This window comes from Heterodontus francisci, chromosome 22, assembly GCF_036365525.1.
Source record: "Heterodontus francisci isolate sHetFra1 chromosome 22, sHetFra1.hap1, whole genome shotgun sequence".
NCBI classification, from domain to species: domain Eukaryota; kingdom Metazoa; phylum Chordata; class Chondrichthyes; order Heterodontiformes; family Heterodontidae; genus Heterodontus; species Heterodontus francisci.
In genome coordinates this window covers 70,013,443-70,026,622 of record NC_090392.1, presented here as the reverse complement: position 1 = coordinate 70,026,622, position 13,180 = coordinate 70,013,443, and the positions used below count along the sequence as shown (strand labels likewise).

At 43.5% G+C, this 13,180-nt stretch overlaps 1 protein-coding gene across 4 annotated transcripts in view; it reads right to left on the bottom strand.

The window, feature by feature from the left end:
* cadm1a (cell adhesion molecule 1a) overlaps positions 1-13,180 on the bottom strand; it is a 363,398-nt gene that overhangs the window by 76,034 nt on the left and 274,184 nt on the right. For all 4 annotated transcript variants that reach the window (XM_068053970.1, XM_068053971.1, XM_068053972.1 and 1 more), the window contains 3 exons: positions 11,144-11,290; positions 6,783-6,935; positions 461-598 (listed from right to left, as the gene is read on the bottom strand). In XM_068053970.1, the coding sequence (XP_067910071.1) occupies positions 461-598; positions 6,783-6,935; positions 11,144-11,290 (438 nt within the window). The remainder of the gene's footprint in view (positions 1-460; positions 599-6,782; positions 6,936-11,143; positions 11,291-13,180) is intronic.

Below are 13,180 nucleotides of genomic sequence, written 5' to 3'. Positions count from 1 at the left end.
GTCCATGCAGCAGGGCTTGAAGTCATGATCTTCTCACTCAGGCAGAGTGTGCTACTACCGAGCAAACACATATTTGTGCAATAATACATATTTATTTTTCTACGTCTCAAGTTTTCCACCATCAGAAATGTACAGTTATGTAAAGGGACAGGCACTTTACACAAAGGAAGAGAGAAATATGAACCTCAAACAATTCCTAGTAGCCAGCTACATAGTACTGGGACAGCTGTCAGAGAGCAGATCTCCTGTCTGCCATCTACAGGTTTGTTCTGAGAGGTCAGCAGTGAAGAATTAGCACAGAAAGAGGAAAAGAACTTGGAATAAGTAGAACACAAATCTTTATTGAGGATAATTAGCTAAATGCTACACCTGCCAGTTGGTGTTTAGGAGTTGGAACATATGCGACATATTTGCACAGATCAAAACTAATGACTGATGCCAACACAGAAAGTGTCCAAACCTTGCAGCTCTTGGTCGCCTTTCAACCACTTGATCTCAGCAGGTGGTTTGCCCCCTGTGGTACTGCATGTGAATTCAACCTCTTCCCCTTCACTCACAATGTCCTTGCTTGCATCTATGGTCGGAGTTTCTGGTGGGACTGACATTGAAAAGAATGTTTCAGAACGTGCACAAAGCAGACAGATCATTATGACATATGGAGAACCTCGCATAGTTTGTCTCTGGTAATTGGCAGAGAAGAAACTGAAGTTCAACATTGTGCTTATTTACAGTATAACATTAAGAATTCCATTGTAATGCTGATTTTGCATCGACACAAAGCTGTTTTGGGCACATGTTGATGTGAGAGTCAGAATGATGATTTGCTTGAGCGCACTGAAGCATGTACTCAGGCATGGAATCAGAGGCAGTATAACCTCAGTTTCGAGCAATGTCACAAATAAGCTCACTTCTGACTCTTTTTAATGTTATTCTCTCTTCACAGTTAGAGTTAGTGACTAAGGAGCAAAGTTCTGCACACACATACAAGCATGCAGGCAAGGAGCTACCCTGGCACTGAAATCATGGACCCCATAGCAGGCATCATGACTTGGGTCTCCCAGTTGCACCATTTCACTGCTCCGACACAGGCACCTATGGAAACACAACACCCTAAAAACACTGTCTAATCTTGAAAGAAAAAACGCAGTTGCAACTGTAACACAGACTTTGTACGTGTGACATTTTCAAGTGTGACCCTGAACAGTGATGGATGCTCTAGATTGAAGACTTCTATTATACGTATAGACAGATAGATGATCGAGTCATCATAATTTACAACCAACCTGTGTAGTGTGTTCGGACCTAGTTGTGATTTGCCATGAGGCACTGTGGCAATCAATTCAATTGCACCACCTGCCTCAGTCCTAAAGCACAGCACAGCAGTTTTCTTTAAAAAAAAATTGTACAGCTTAATTCTCCCCTACAAACACAGTTTGAGAGAGATTTACAGTGAATCTTCAGCTGTATAAAGTGGAAATTATCAGTAGTCTATTCTGTGTGGCTACCTCTGCAGTTTCTATGCTAATGAGATTAAATGTTAAGTTACATTAAGTTCTTCATCACCTCCCAAACTCACGACCTCCACCTTCTAGGAGGAGGGCGGCATGGGAACACCGCCATCTTCAGGTCCCCCCATAAGTCAGACAAGATCCAGATTTGGACATATATTACCAATCTTCCAACAGCACTTGGCTAAAATCCTGGAACTCCCTACCTAACAGCACTGTGGGAATACCTTCACCACACGGACTGCACTGGTTCAAGAAGGAGGCTCATCACCACCTTCCTGAGGATAACTAAGAATGAGCAATAAGCGCTGGTCTCCTCAGCAAGTTGAGAAACAACTTTTAAAAAAAACTTTTTTTCTATGGGTTTTCTGCTCAGGTGAAATAATGGGTCGACAATGCGGACAGGAAAAGTGAGGATACTTGACAGCAAACTGGCGACTTGGGTTTACTGCACAAAATGGAGATGTGCGAAAATCCGTGCTCAAAGTTACTTGGATCAGTTTTACAGGGAAAGCAAAATCCTTCTCACCCATGTTCTTGCAAATACACCAATTTATTAAGAATACAAGGGTCTAAATAGATTCCTATTAATATATATTAGCAAATCTCCAGTGGCATTGTTCAATGAGTTGGAGGATATGCTCAGTTTATAACAGAAAGTGGTGTCCATACCATACAGAAGATAATATCTGGCCTACTGATGACAGTGATTGAATAAGTCAATTATGTTTTTATTCAATGGTATGTTCTGGGGTTTTTATTGCGTGGAGGCTTGAATTTGATGACATTGACCATTAAGTCTATGAAAACAATAAATGCATGGCCTTTGCTTTATATATACACACAATCCTGCACTTATAGATGTCTTCCATTGCTATCCACTTTTGAGGCAAGAATGCACAGCATTATAGTTTGCAATATGTTAGGGGTAGTAGACTTTAGCCACGGTGGGGAAGTTCCTGGGTTTTGGTAGAATTTTGGCCCTGGGATTTGCCATAGATTTGCAAAGAACATGGAGCACAGAGCTGGCCATTCAACCAAACTAGTCTGTGTTGGTTTTTATACTCCACACGAGTCTCCTCCTATTCCATCCACCTCATCTTAGCCTTTCAAATGTGTTTCTATTCCCTTTTCTTTTTATCTTGAAAGTGCTTCCTTTTTTACTTATTTTAGTTTTTTGAGGACTTGAGTTAAAACTGAAAAGATTCCATGGATGTGTTTTTTTTTTAAACCAAGTTCAACAAAAGGAGTCTTGAGATGTTGTTTGAAAACACCTGAGCTGGACATCGGGTGCTTTGGGCTCATTAAACAGAACCCTTGGGGAAAAATGATTACAGAGAAGCCACATGTCATGGTTTATGGAGGTCAGGAGGTTGACTCTCTGTTTGGGATTTGGACATTGTTCTCAGTGTAGTTGAAGTGTGAACTGCTTGAAGACAGATGATGTTTTCCTGCCGGGTTAAAAAAGAAACCACCCAGCTCACCTCCTTCTCTACCTCTTTGAAGAAATCCTGCAAAGATCCAGTACGGGAGAGCTGAAATCCCTGGTGCGGCATAGCTTGAGAAGCTGAAAAAATGCTGCAATTCAACAGTGTGCTGGCGGAAAACCCTGATGTCACATTTCTTCTGGAAAGTCTACTGGAATAATTCTCGACATAATTCGAATAATTCTCGGCACAGTGGCGCAGTGGTTAGCACCACAGCCTCACAGCTCCAGGGACCCGGGTTCGATGCCGGGTACTGCCTGTGTGGAGTTTGCAAGTTCTCCCTGTGTCTGCGTGGGTTTTCTCCGGGTGCTCCGGTTTCCTCCCACAAGCCAAAAGACTTGCATGTTGATAGGTAAATTGGCCATTATAAATTGTCACTAGTATAGGTAGGTGGTAGGGAAATATAGGGACAGGTGGGGATGTTTGGTGGGAATGTGGGATTGGTGTAGGATTAGTATAAATGGGTGGTTGATGTTCGGCACAGACTCGGTGGGCCGAAGGGCCTGTTTCAGTGCTGTATCTCTAATCTAATCTCTAGAACGGACTGCTTCTGAAAAGATCCCAGTGACCCGTCTCCGTATATCCAGACGCCAGACCAAAAATGCAACAACTGACATCCTTCCATATCTTCTTCCTTTTTTCAGCAAGAATTAGCAAGCATTTGGCCAAAGTAGTCTTTTTTTGGTCTTTTTTTTTTTTGCTAACAGACCTCTGCAGAGAGAATTTTTTTTTCCCAGTATGTGAGAGTGTAATTGGGAAATATATAAAGGGAACTTTCATATTTCAATCTGTGTGTTAATGCTTTGCTTTGTTACTGGTTAAGTCTTGTGTTTCACAGTAAACTGATAATTTTGTTATTTATCAAAGAAACATGGTTGGTGTATTTTATTCTGGGATTAAAAAATAGAGTATATGATTGGCTGCATCGGTAACTGGGTAAACATTTAAATTTATATTGTGACCTGTGGAGAAGTGGAACTAGAAAAGACCGTGCACTCCTCCTGCCTCGGTCGTAACAGTTGGTTTTTATACTTCACACAAGGCTCCTCCTATTCCAGCCACCTCATCTCAGCCTTTCAAATGTGTTTCTATTCCTTTTTCTCTCATGTACTCGTCTAGTTTCATTTTTCAAGCATCTAAGCTATTTGCCTCAACCAAATCCTCTGGTAGCAAATTCCACATTCTAACCACTTTGAGTAAAGAAATTTCTCCTTATTTTCCCATTGGATTTATTACTAACCATCTTGTACTTACGGCTTCTAGTTTTGGATTCTCCCACAAATTGAAAAATTATCTCCAGATTTACCTGATCCAATCCATTCATAATTTTAAAGACCTCCAACAGCTCTCCTTCAAGTTGTCTTTCTAAAGAAAAAAAGCCCCAACCTGTTCAAATCTTTCCCAATAGCTGTAATCTCCCAGTTCTAGTACCATCCTTATAAACATAGGAACAGGAGGAAGCAATTCATCCCCGAGTGTTATGCCATTGAAATAGTTAATCTGTGCCTCAACATCATTTACTCACTGTTGACCCATATCCCTTGATATTGAACAAAATTCTATTGATCAGAGTCTTGAAAATTTCAATTGGTCCAGCATCCGTAGCCTTTTGGGGAAGAAAACCCAGGACATGTACAACCCTTTTGTTTGAAACCAATTGCTTCCCGATTTCCTGAATGGCTTGCATCTAATTATAAGGTTATGCCTTCTTCTTCTGATTGCTCCACCAGAGGATATAGATTCTCTTATCTATCTTGTAGGATCCTATCATCACTGTAGCAGTACTGTAATGGGGCTGCCACTTAGCCGCTTTGAAGGGAGAATTCTTTGGCCTGGCATTACTGTGAAATGGGAATCTAGGAATTAGTAGAAATGTAGAGAGGGTTGATGAGGTTGGGCAGAACTGGGTGGGGAGGAGGGGTGGTGTGTCAGATTGTCTGTAGTGGATTCCCAGTGTCCATTAGCAATAGCAGTAGGGCAGGGTGTCCAAATCCGGCAGCTCTAGTTTGTAACTTTCTATGAGATCTACGCAGTAGAACGGGATTTAGCGATCTGCTCTTGGCAGTATATCTTTGCAGCTGTGTGGCTTATTTTCACAGGAGAGTTAAGAATGTTGAAGTAAAACTAAGAAATGCTGGAAATACTCAGCAGGTCTGGCAGCATCTGTGGAGAGAGAAGCAGAGTTAACGTTTCAGGTCAGTGACCCTTCTGACCTGAAACGTGAACTCTGCTTCTCTCTCCACAGATGCTGCCAGACCTGCTGAGTATTTCCAGCATTTCTTAGTTTTTATTTCAGATTTCCAGCATCTGCAGTATTTTGCTTTTATTTAAGAATGTTGATGCTGTCCTGTCCATTAACAAAACACAGTCCATACAGATAATAATTACAGACTTTCACGCCAAGATTCCCGATGGAGTCAGGATGAAGCCGTGAAGGCTCCTCTGTTCAAAACTTGAAGACTGGGTGGGACAGATTGAATTCTGCCCTGGATGCTGCCATTTTCTGATGGGTGGGTAGTAGTTTGTAGATCTATCCTGTGTCAAGGGGGACATTGTCTGGGGCAACTTCTAGGCTACTGGAGGAAATGTGTCCCTCAACTGACATGAATCCCACGGAAGCCTTTCAAAGACCCCAAAACTGATCCTGGCTCAGGTAATAGATCCCAGAGAGGATGAAGTACTTTTTGCCTGCAGGCAGACTATCGATTGGGAGTTAAAGACTTGCAAAGGAATTTTGGGGGGAGTGGGAGTCGGTCTCAAAGGTGCTCGTCAGGTGGAATGGTTTTGGGGCCTCTCCGCCCTACAAGGGAGCTAAAGGAAACGCTACTGCAACACCTTTCAATAAATTTTGATCTTATTAATATCACAAGCTCATCGCAATTATTTTGATTGTATGATAAAAATTATTGTTTTTTGGTCAATTTCTGCATTCAAGGTGAGCATTTAATGCTGGAAAATACAACACGCTCCCATTTAGACCATCCACTGTCATGAAGTGCTCCAAGGTTAAGGAGACCCAACTGAATACAGTGTAAAGCTAGTGCTTAGGTACATGGTAAAGCTCCCTCTCTGCTTAACCCCAGCCTGAGAAGAGTATCCTCCAACTGCAGCAGTGTGCCACTTTCCCCACTTCCACACATACTGCCATCTAGAGCAGTGTAGACAACTGCAGATGCAAAGGTGGGCCTTTGGTCTAAAAAAGCTCTCTCCCACATGTATATACAATGCTACTGCAGAAAAACATATTATGGTCAGAGCATAACAGTGCAGAGCACATTAGACTGACAGCACAATCAAAGAACGACAGTGTTGGCAAATTTGTAATAAATTTACAGAGACTGAAGTAAAGTTGAACAAATAATGGAGTTCTGGGAATGATTACAAAGGAGTAATCTGATCAAGGGTTTACTTTCAGAGCATGTATCCTTTGAAATGCAGAAAATTTGCAGTTTTAGGAAATTTTATGCAAAAATATAGGGTTTTTAATCTTTCTGGAACATTTACACAGCAGAGAGCTACATGGCTTAGAGAGTCGGAAATTCATTCCAGACACTAGTCAAGATTTCTCCAATTGCAGGTGGCATCTTATGTTTCTCGTTATGTATCTGTTCACTGAAATATAAAGAAAACATGGATTTGTAAGGTAATAGGAAATGCCCCCCACTGAGCCCTCTGCAAAAATAGGCAAAATTGGGGATCAATATAAAACGTTGAGTTCAGCAGGTGTCTTTGCTAAAGAATAAAACATTGCACAGTTCTATTTCTATGAGTCAGTGCTGTTACTTACCAAGAACTGTAATTGTAGCATAGGCTTCCTGGGGAGGATCTGTGTAAAGCTGGCAGACATATCTTCCTTCATCTACTAAAGAAACGTTTGACAACGAGACTCTTAACTCGCTGCTCGAGAAATTCACCAGCTGAAATCTGTTGTCTTTCAAAGCTATAAAGATTGAAAATGACAAAATTTTGAACTTTAAAATCAAAGTCTGCGAATTATACTAAAATTTTGAACATATTAATAAAAAAAAAAAAATCTGTGCCTGAACTGAAGAGAAGCATTTTGAAGTCTAAGAAACAGCAGAGAAAAGGAATAAAACAAAACGGCAGATTAAAAAACCCAACACCAGGAATCAAACATTCAGTTTGGTCGAAGGGTTTTATATAACCTGTCGCTGGCAGGACTTGATGTGAATATTCTATTTTTAATCAAGAGATTGCCAGTGCTTGCCTCCCTGGTTCCCCTTTGTTCTCAAGCCATTTTGTTTTTCACCCTATCTTACTCCTTTCCTGAACACTGAGGCGGAGTTCACAAGCTCAGTCAGTCCCCCATTTCTTCATCTCAGTCATCGAGCTGATTTCAGCCAACTTAGAGCCAACAGTGAATCAGACCTGTAGCCTTCTGTCCCTATGCTTCAGCACCATGAGGGTTGGGTGACAGCTTCATTTTATTGCCTCCTGAATTCTATGGGCCATCCCCTTACCTAAAAGACGTGCCCATGGACCTTTCCCATTATCGGATGGGATTATTTCTACACCAAGCACTGGATAGAATATTTAAGTTTGCACATCTCAGGTGCTGTTAGACATACAAAGGGCGGCACAGTGACGCAGTGGTTAGCACTGCAGCCTCACAGCTCCAGCGACCCGGGTTCAATTCTGGGTACTGCCTGTGTGGAGTTTGCAAGTTCTCCGTGTCTGCGTGGGTTTTCTCCGGGTGCTCCGGTTTCCTCCCACAAGCCAAAAGACTTGCAGGTTGGTAGGTAAATTGGCCATTATAAATTGCCCCTAGTATAGGTAGGTGGTAGGGAAATATAGGGACAGGTGGGGATGTGGTAGGAATATGGGATTAGTGTAGGATTAGTATAAATGGGTGGTTGATGGTCGGCACAGACTCGGTGGGCCGAAGGGCCTGTTTCAGTGCTGTATCGCCAAAACTAAATAGCTTTGCATAGAAGCATGGCTAATACAGCAGCTTTTTTTTGTGGAACCTCTTGTAACTAGAGATTGCCAATGGATTGTCTGGGCGTTTCTCAGGTATGTTGCATGAGCACTGCCAGGCACTGCTGCTCGTAACCCCCAAGATAACTTTGTCTTTCAAACTTCACACCACAGCAGTGCCACCCGCTGCTTCACCCTGCTCCGCTAAAACAGGGATATCATTCCCCCCTCCCCAAATTGACAACAATGACGTTAAATTTCCCAAAATGCACAGGAAGACCGTGGCATAGTGGTAATGTCACTGAACTGGTAATCCAGAGGCCCAGGCTAATGTCCCAAGGACACAGGTTCCAATCCCAGCACCGCAGCTGGTGGCATTTAAATTCAATTGATTAATAAAATTCAATTAATTAATAAAAATCTGGAACTCAAAGCTAATCTCAGTAATGGTGCCATGAAACTATCGATTGTTGTAAAAACCCATCTGGTTCATGAATGTCCTTTATGGAAGGAAATCTGCTGTCCTTATCCGGTCTGGACTCCAAACCCACAGCAAAGTGGTTGATTCTTAACTGCCCTCTGAAATGGCCCCAGCAAGCCACTCAGTTGTCAAGTGCAATTAGGGATGAGCAACAAATGCTGGCCTTGCCAGCGACGCCCACATCCCATGAAAGAATAATAAAAATGACACCAGCACTGGGGTCCTCAGCTGGTGATGAAATGATGGAGGCTCAAAAAAGGTCAATAAGTGGTTGCAAGGATTCTGTTTGGGAGTAAACCATTCATATTTTAAACAAAAAGTGTCAGTTCATTTTGAAAGAGACTTGTCAAAAGCATAGAAACTTGTTGAATTAAAAATGCTTAGAAATGTGGTGTCAAAATACTTTACCTTTTTCCACAAAAACAAAACTATTTCATCAGCATTCAGAGAATGCCATTCACACTTTTTAGCTGCTTTGGAATATACAAGGATGTTTGAAATGCTGCAGAAATTGAACTTTAAAAAAAAAATTGCTGCTGCCAAGATAATTTCTGCAAGTGGTTATCTGGAGTTAGATAAAGCAGTGGAGAGAATCAGTAAGAGTCATAAATATTTTTAAATACAGTCTAATGCATTTCTCCCTATCTCTTGCTTGTTTAAACACATTTCAGACAACAGCTATGACGAAGTTGGCCATGTCCAAATCTGTCCTGGAAATTCAGTACCCAACGTGTTTAACGGGAAAAAAATGCAGACATTGCCACACTCTGTGCATGTTACACATTCTTCAAATATTGGGTTTCGCAAAATAAAATGGTGATCACAACAGCTACCTGCTCCTGACAGGCAAAAACATGCTGGTGCAAAATGATTAATTCCCTACTATACCCTCAGACTACTGCACTAGTACTAATCCTGTTAAATGAAAAAACCATGTCTCTGATGAGGTCCCCAGCAACACAGATGTCGGTCTTCAACCAATTCGATTTACTCCACGTGATATCAACAAATGGCCGAAGCTATTGGATACAGCAAAGGCTATGTGCCCTGACAACATCCCAGCTATCATACTCATAACCTGTGCTCCAGAATTAGCAACATAGCTAGCCAAGCTGTTCCAATACAGCTACAACACCGGCATCTGCCTGACAAAATGGAAAATTGCCCAGGTATGTCCTGTCCAAAAAAAGCAGGACAAAGCCACTCCTGCCAATTACCCGGCCCCCCACAACCCCCATCAGTCTGCTCTCAATCACAAGCAAAATGATGGAAGGTGTCACTGATAGTGCTAACAAGCGGCACTTGCTCTGCAAGAACCTGCTCACTGATGCTCAGTTTCGGTTCACAAGGGCCACACAACATCTGCAGGTACCACTAACCAGAAACTTAACTGGACCAGCCATATAAATACTGTGGCTACAAGAGAAGGTCAGCGGTTGGGAATTCTCTGGCGAGTAACTCAAATTCTGAAATCTAAAGCCTGTCCATTAACTACAAGGCACAAGTCAGGAGTGTGATGGAATACTCTCCACTTGGCTGGATGAATGCAGCTCCAACACTCAAGAAGCTCGACACCATCCAGGACAAAGCAGCCCGCTTGACTGGCACCCCATCCACCACTGACGCACAGAGACAGCAGTGTATACCATCTACAAGATGCACGGCAGCAAATCGCCAAGGCTCCTTCAACAGCACCTTCCAAACCCACAACTTCTACCACCTGGAAGGACAAGGGCAGCAGATGCATGGAAACATCCCCACCTGCAAGTTCTCCTCCAAGCCACACACCATCCTGACTTGGAACCATATCGCCGTTCCTTCACTGTCGCTGGGTCAAAATCTTAGAACTCCCTCCCTCACAGCACTGTTGGCACATAGAACATAGATTACAACGGTTCAAGAGGGCAGCTCACCACCACCTTCTCAAAGTCAATTAGGGATGGGCAACAAATGCTGGCCTTGCTAGTGAGGGTCACATCCCATGAATGAATAAAAAAATAGAAACAGGATCACGCTTCTGTGATGCAGTTAATCAACAAAAAATAACTGGCCTTTCTGGGAACATGCTTTGTGTGGGTGTAACAAAAGATTTCTGTTTCTCAGGATAACATGGCAATCTCCATTTCCAGCCAAATCCTCACTACCTGTCCTTGCAGGAACAGGCAACAGACCAAAAGTCGCCTATTACTGTTGACTTTACATAGTATTTGCAACACAGAAATAGGCCATTTGGCCCAACAAGTCCTTGTCAATCTTTATGTTACACAAGCCTCCTCCAATTAACCTCAACATATCCTTCTAGTCTCTGTCATGTGTTTGCCTAGCTTCCCCTTAATGTTCGCCGTCTCTATGGGTCAGCGAGTTCAACATTCTAACCACTCTCTGGATAAAGAGGTTCCTTCTTCTGAATTCCCTATTGGTTTTATTCGTGACTAGCTTACATCTACGCAAACAAATCCTTTCGTAATCTGAAAAGACCTGAATCAGGTCACCCCCTCAGTCTTCTCTTTTCCAGAAAAAAAGAGCACCAGCTGATTTGCTTTTAGCTGGACCACAACTTGCAGTGAGATTCTTCACCCTGAGGTGGTCAACTCCTTCAGGAAAACAATAGGGCAGAAAAACAATGCACGTGTGCACACACAAAAAAAACAAAGCCTTGGGGCATGGACTCTGTTGAACCACTAAAAAGAAAATGTTAAATAATAATCACAGGTGGTTTGGATACTTACGCCGGACTTCCCTGAAGTAAATGGTTTGTCTACTTGGATTCAACAGCTGAATAACAGAATCGTCGTTGTTCTTCACTCGGCAGCTGATGGTTGCCACCTCTCCCTCCACCACCACCACATCGTCCGTCACCAGATTCTGGGCATCAGCTTCACAAATCAAAAGCAACAGTTAGAAACACAATGAAATGAAACAATGCTCTTCAAGGGGTATCTGTAAGACAAGCCGGAACACGAAAGGAGACTTTCAAAAAGGCACGGTTAACAATGGCTTCTGCCCAAAAAGAAGGAAACAAGGCAGAGCTTTTTAGTCTGGTGAGGCCACAAGTGGATTTTAATCAGCATCACTCACCTGAAATGAATTAAATGGCATTTATTCTACTCAGGAAGTTCTAGCTTGACACTAGAGGGCAGCACAAATTTGAACACTCAGAACGAGGGGAAGATTTCACTAATTCTGGTTCAAAGCAGGGTTCGTTGGGCGGGTGGAGCTTATGGTCAGCTTGGAAAATGCTACGTTGTTCGCCCAATGTCAAAATTCTTAGCAATACTGTAACTTTTTGGGTGGAGAGTAAATCATGCTGCACAATGCCTTGCATAAACATTTAATCGACAATATCAAAACAATTACATAACCGTGGCTGGGAATTTGCGAGGCCCCCTTGAGGTAGAGTCAGAGGCTGGGGGGGGGGCGTGGGGCACAGAGCCCATCACCCAGCGACCTACCCAGGGCGCGGGATAGGCTGACGACAGCCTTCCCACCCAAAGGCCAATTGAGGCCCTTACGTGGCTGATTAATGGCCAATTAAGGGCCTCTTCCCGTTGCCGCTGGGATCTTACCGGCGGGGGGCGGCCTCCGCTGCGCGGGGAGGACGCCTTGTAAAGCGAGGCGCCCTCCCTGTGGGCTTTGGGGTGGGGGTGGGGGGGGGGGGAATGCTTCCCTCCTTCGTGGGCAATTTGCTGGGAACCACTTTACCCCCCTGGGACCCCCCTCCTCCTGGACTGCACGACCAGCACCCCACTCCCCCACCTTGCTGGGGCCTTCCGGACTGGCCCCAGATACCCCACCTCACTTAGATCTGTTCTGGGGTTCCACCACTAGGTCTGGGTCCAAAACCTCTGCAAAACTGGCAGTGGCCATCGTTCCTGGCGGCACTGCCGATACTGCTGAGCTGCCAGCCCTCTGATTGGCTGGCAGCTGTTGGAAGCAGGATCCCCGTCCTTTAAAGTTTTTGATTTAAAAAGATTGGAGCATTGCTCCAAGAGGGCACAAAAAGGCAGTGGCGGTGTTCCCCTGTCGTTTTGGCCCAAAGCCAGAGCCCCGCCTCCAGCACAAAATCTGGTCCCATGTTACATCCTCCAAACATGGCTTTGTTGTCAATGTGAACCAACACTGCTGCTGAGTGAGAGGACAGTGCCCGACACTGCAGGGTATCAGCATAGTAGCTTTCAACTCCTTAAATATGTCCTTTATGTTGCCATTTTTAAGGGGCTGAATTTTGGGTTTTGGATGAGAGCACTGGAATAGAACAACTTTCCAATTCTGGTGCTGAGTGTTGAATTCTGGTCTTGCAGATCAGATTTAACATGAAAAGGTGCAGTTACGTTTCCTTCATCCCTTCCCAATAACCAGCTTTGGCCATCACCTCAAAAAGCCCACAGTGTAACATTGCAGTTTTGTACATCAGCCATCTTGTGACCTCAGTACACAATCTCAGGAAAGCCTCAGGCACCAGGCATGGCTGGTAATTCCTTGAGGGTTACTTAACAATTCCTGCTGAAGTCTCTTCCAGTTTTACACTCCTGGCCGACTGTGCACTCCACAGGTGAAGCAGTGCCTTCAGCCAACAAAACCCATGCCTGCATAAACCCTTCCACTGTGTCACACTCTTGCCCCACCTTCAAAAACTTGCTCCAACCATACCACTTTGATGTCTCAAATTTTTCTCTAAAACCTGTTCAGGATCTGGTTTCCCTTTCTATCTTTTCGAAGCATTTTTGGGCACTTCGATACTGATGTGGAAAATGAAAGGTTAATAG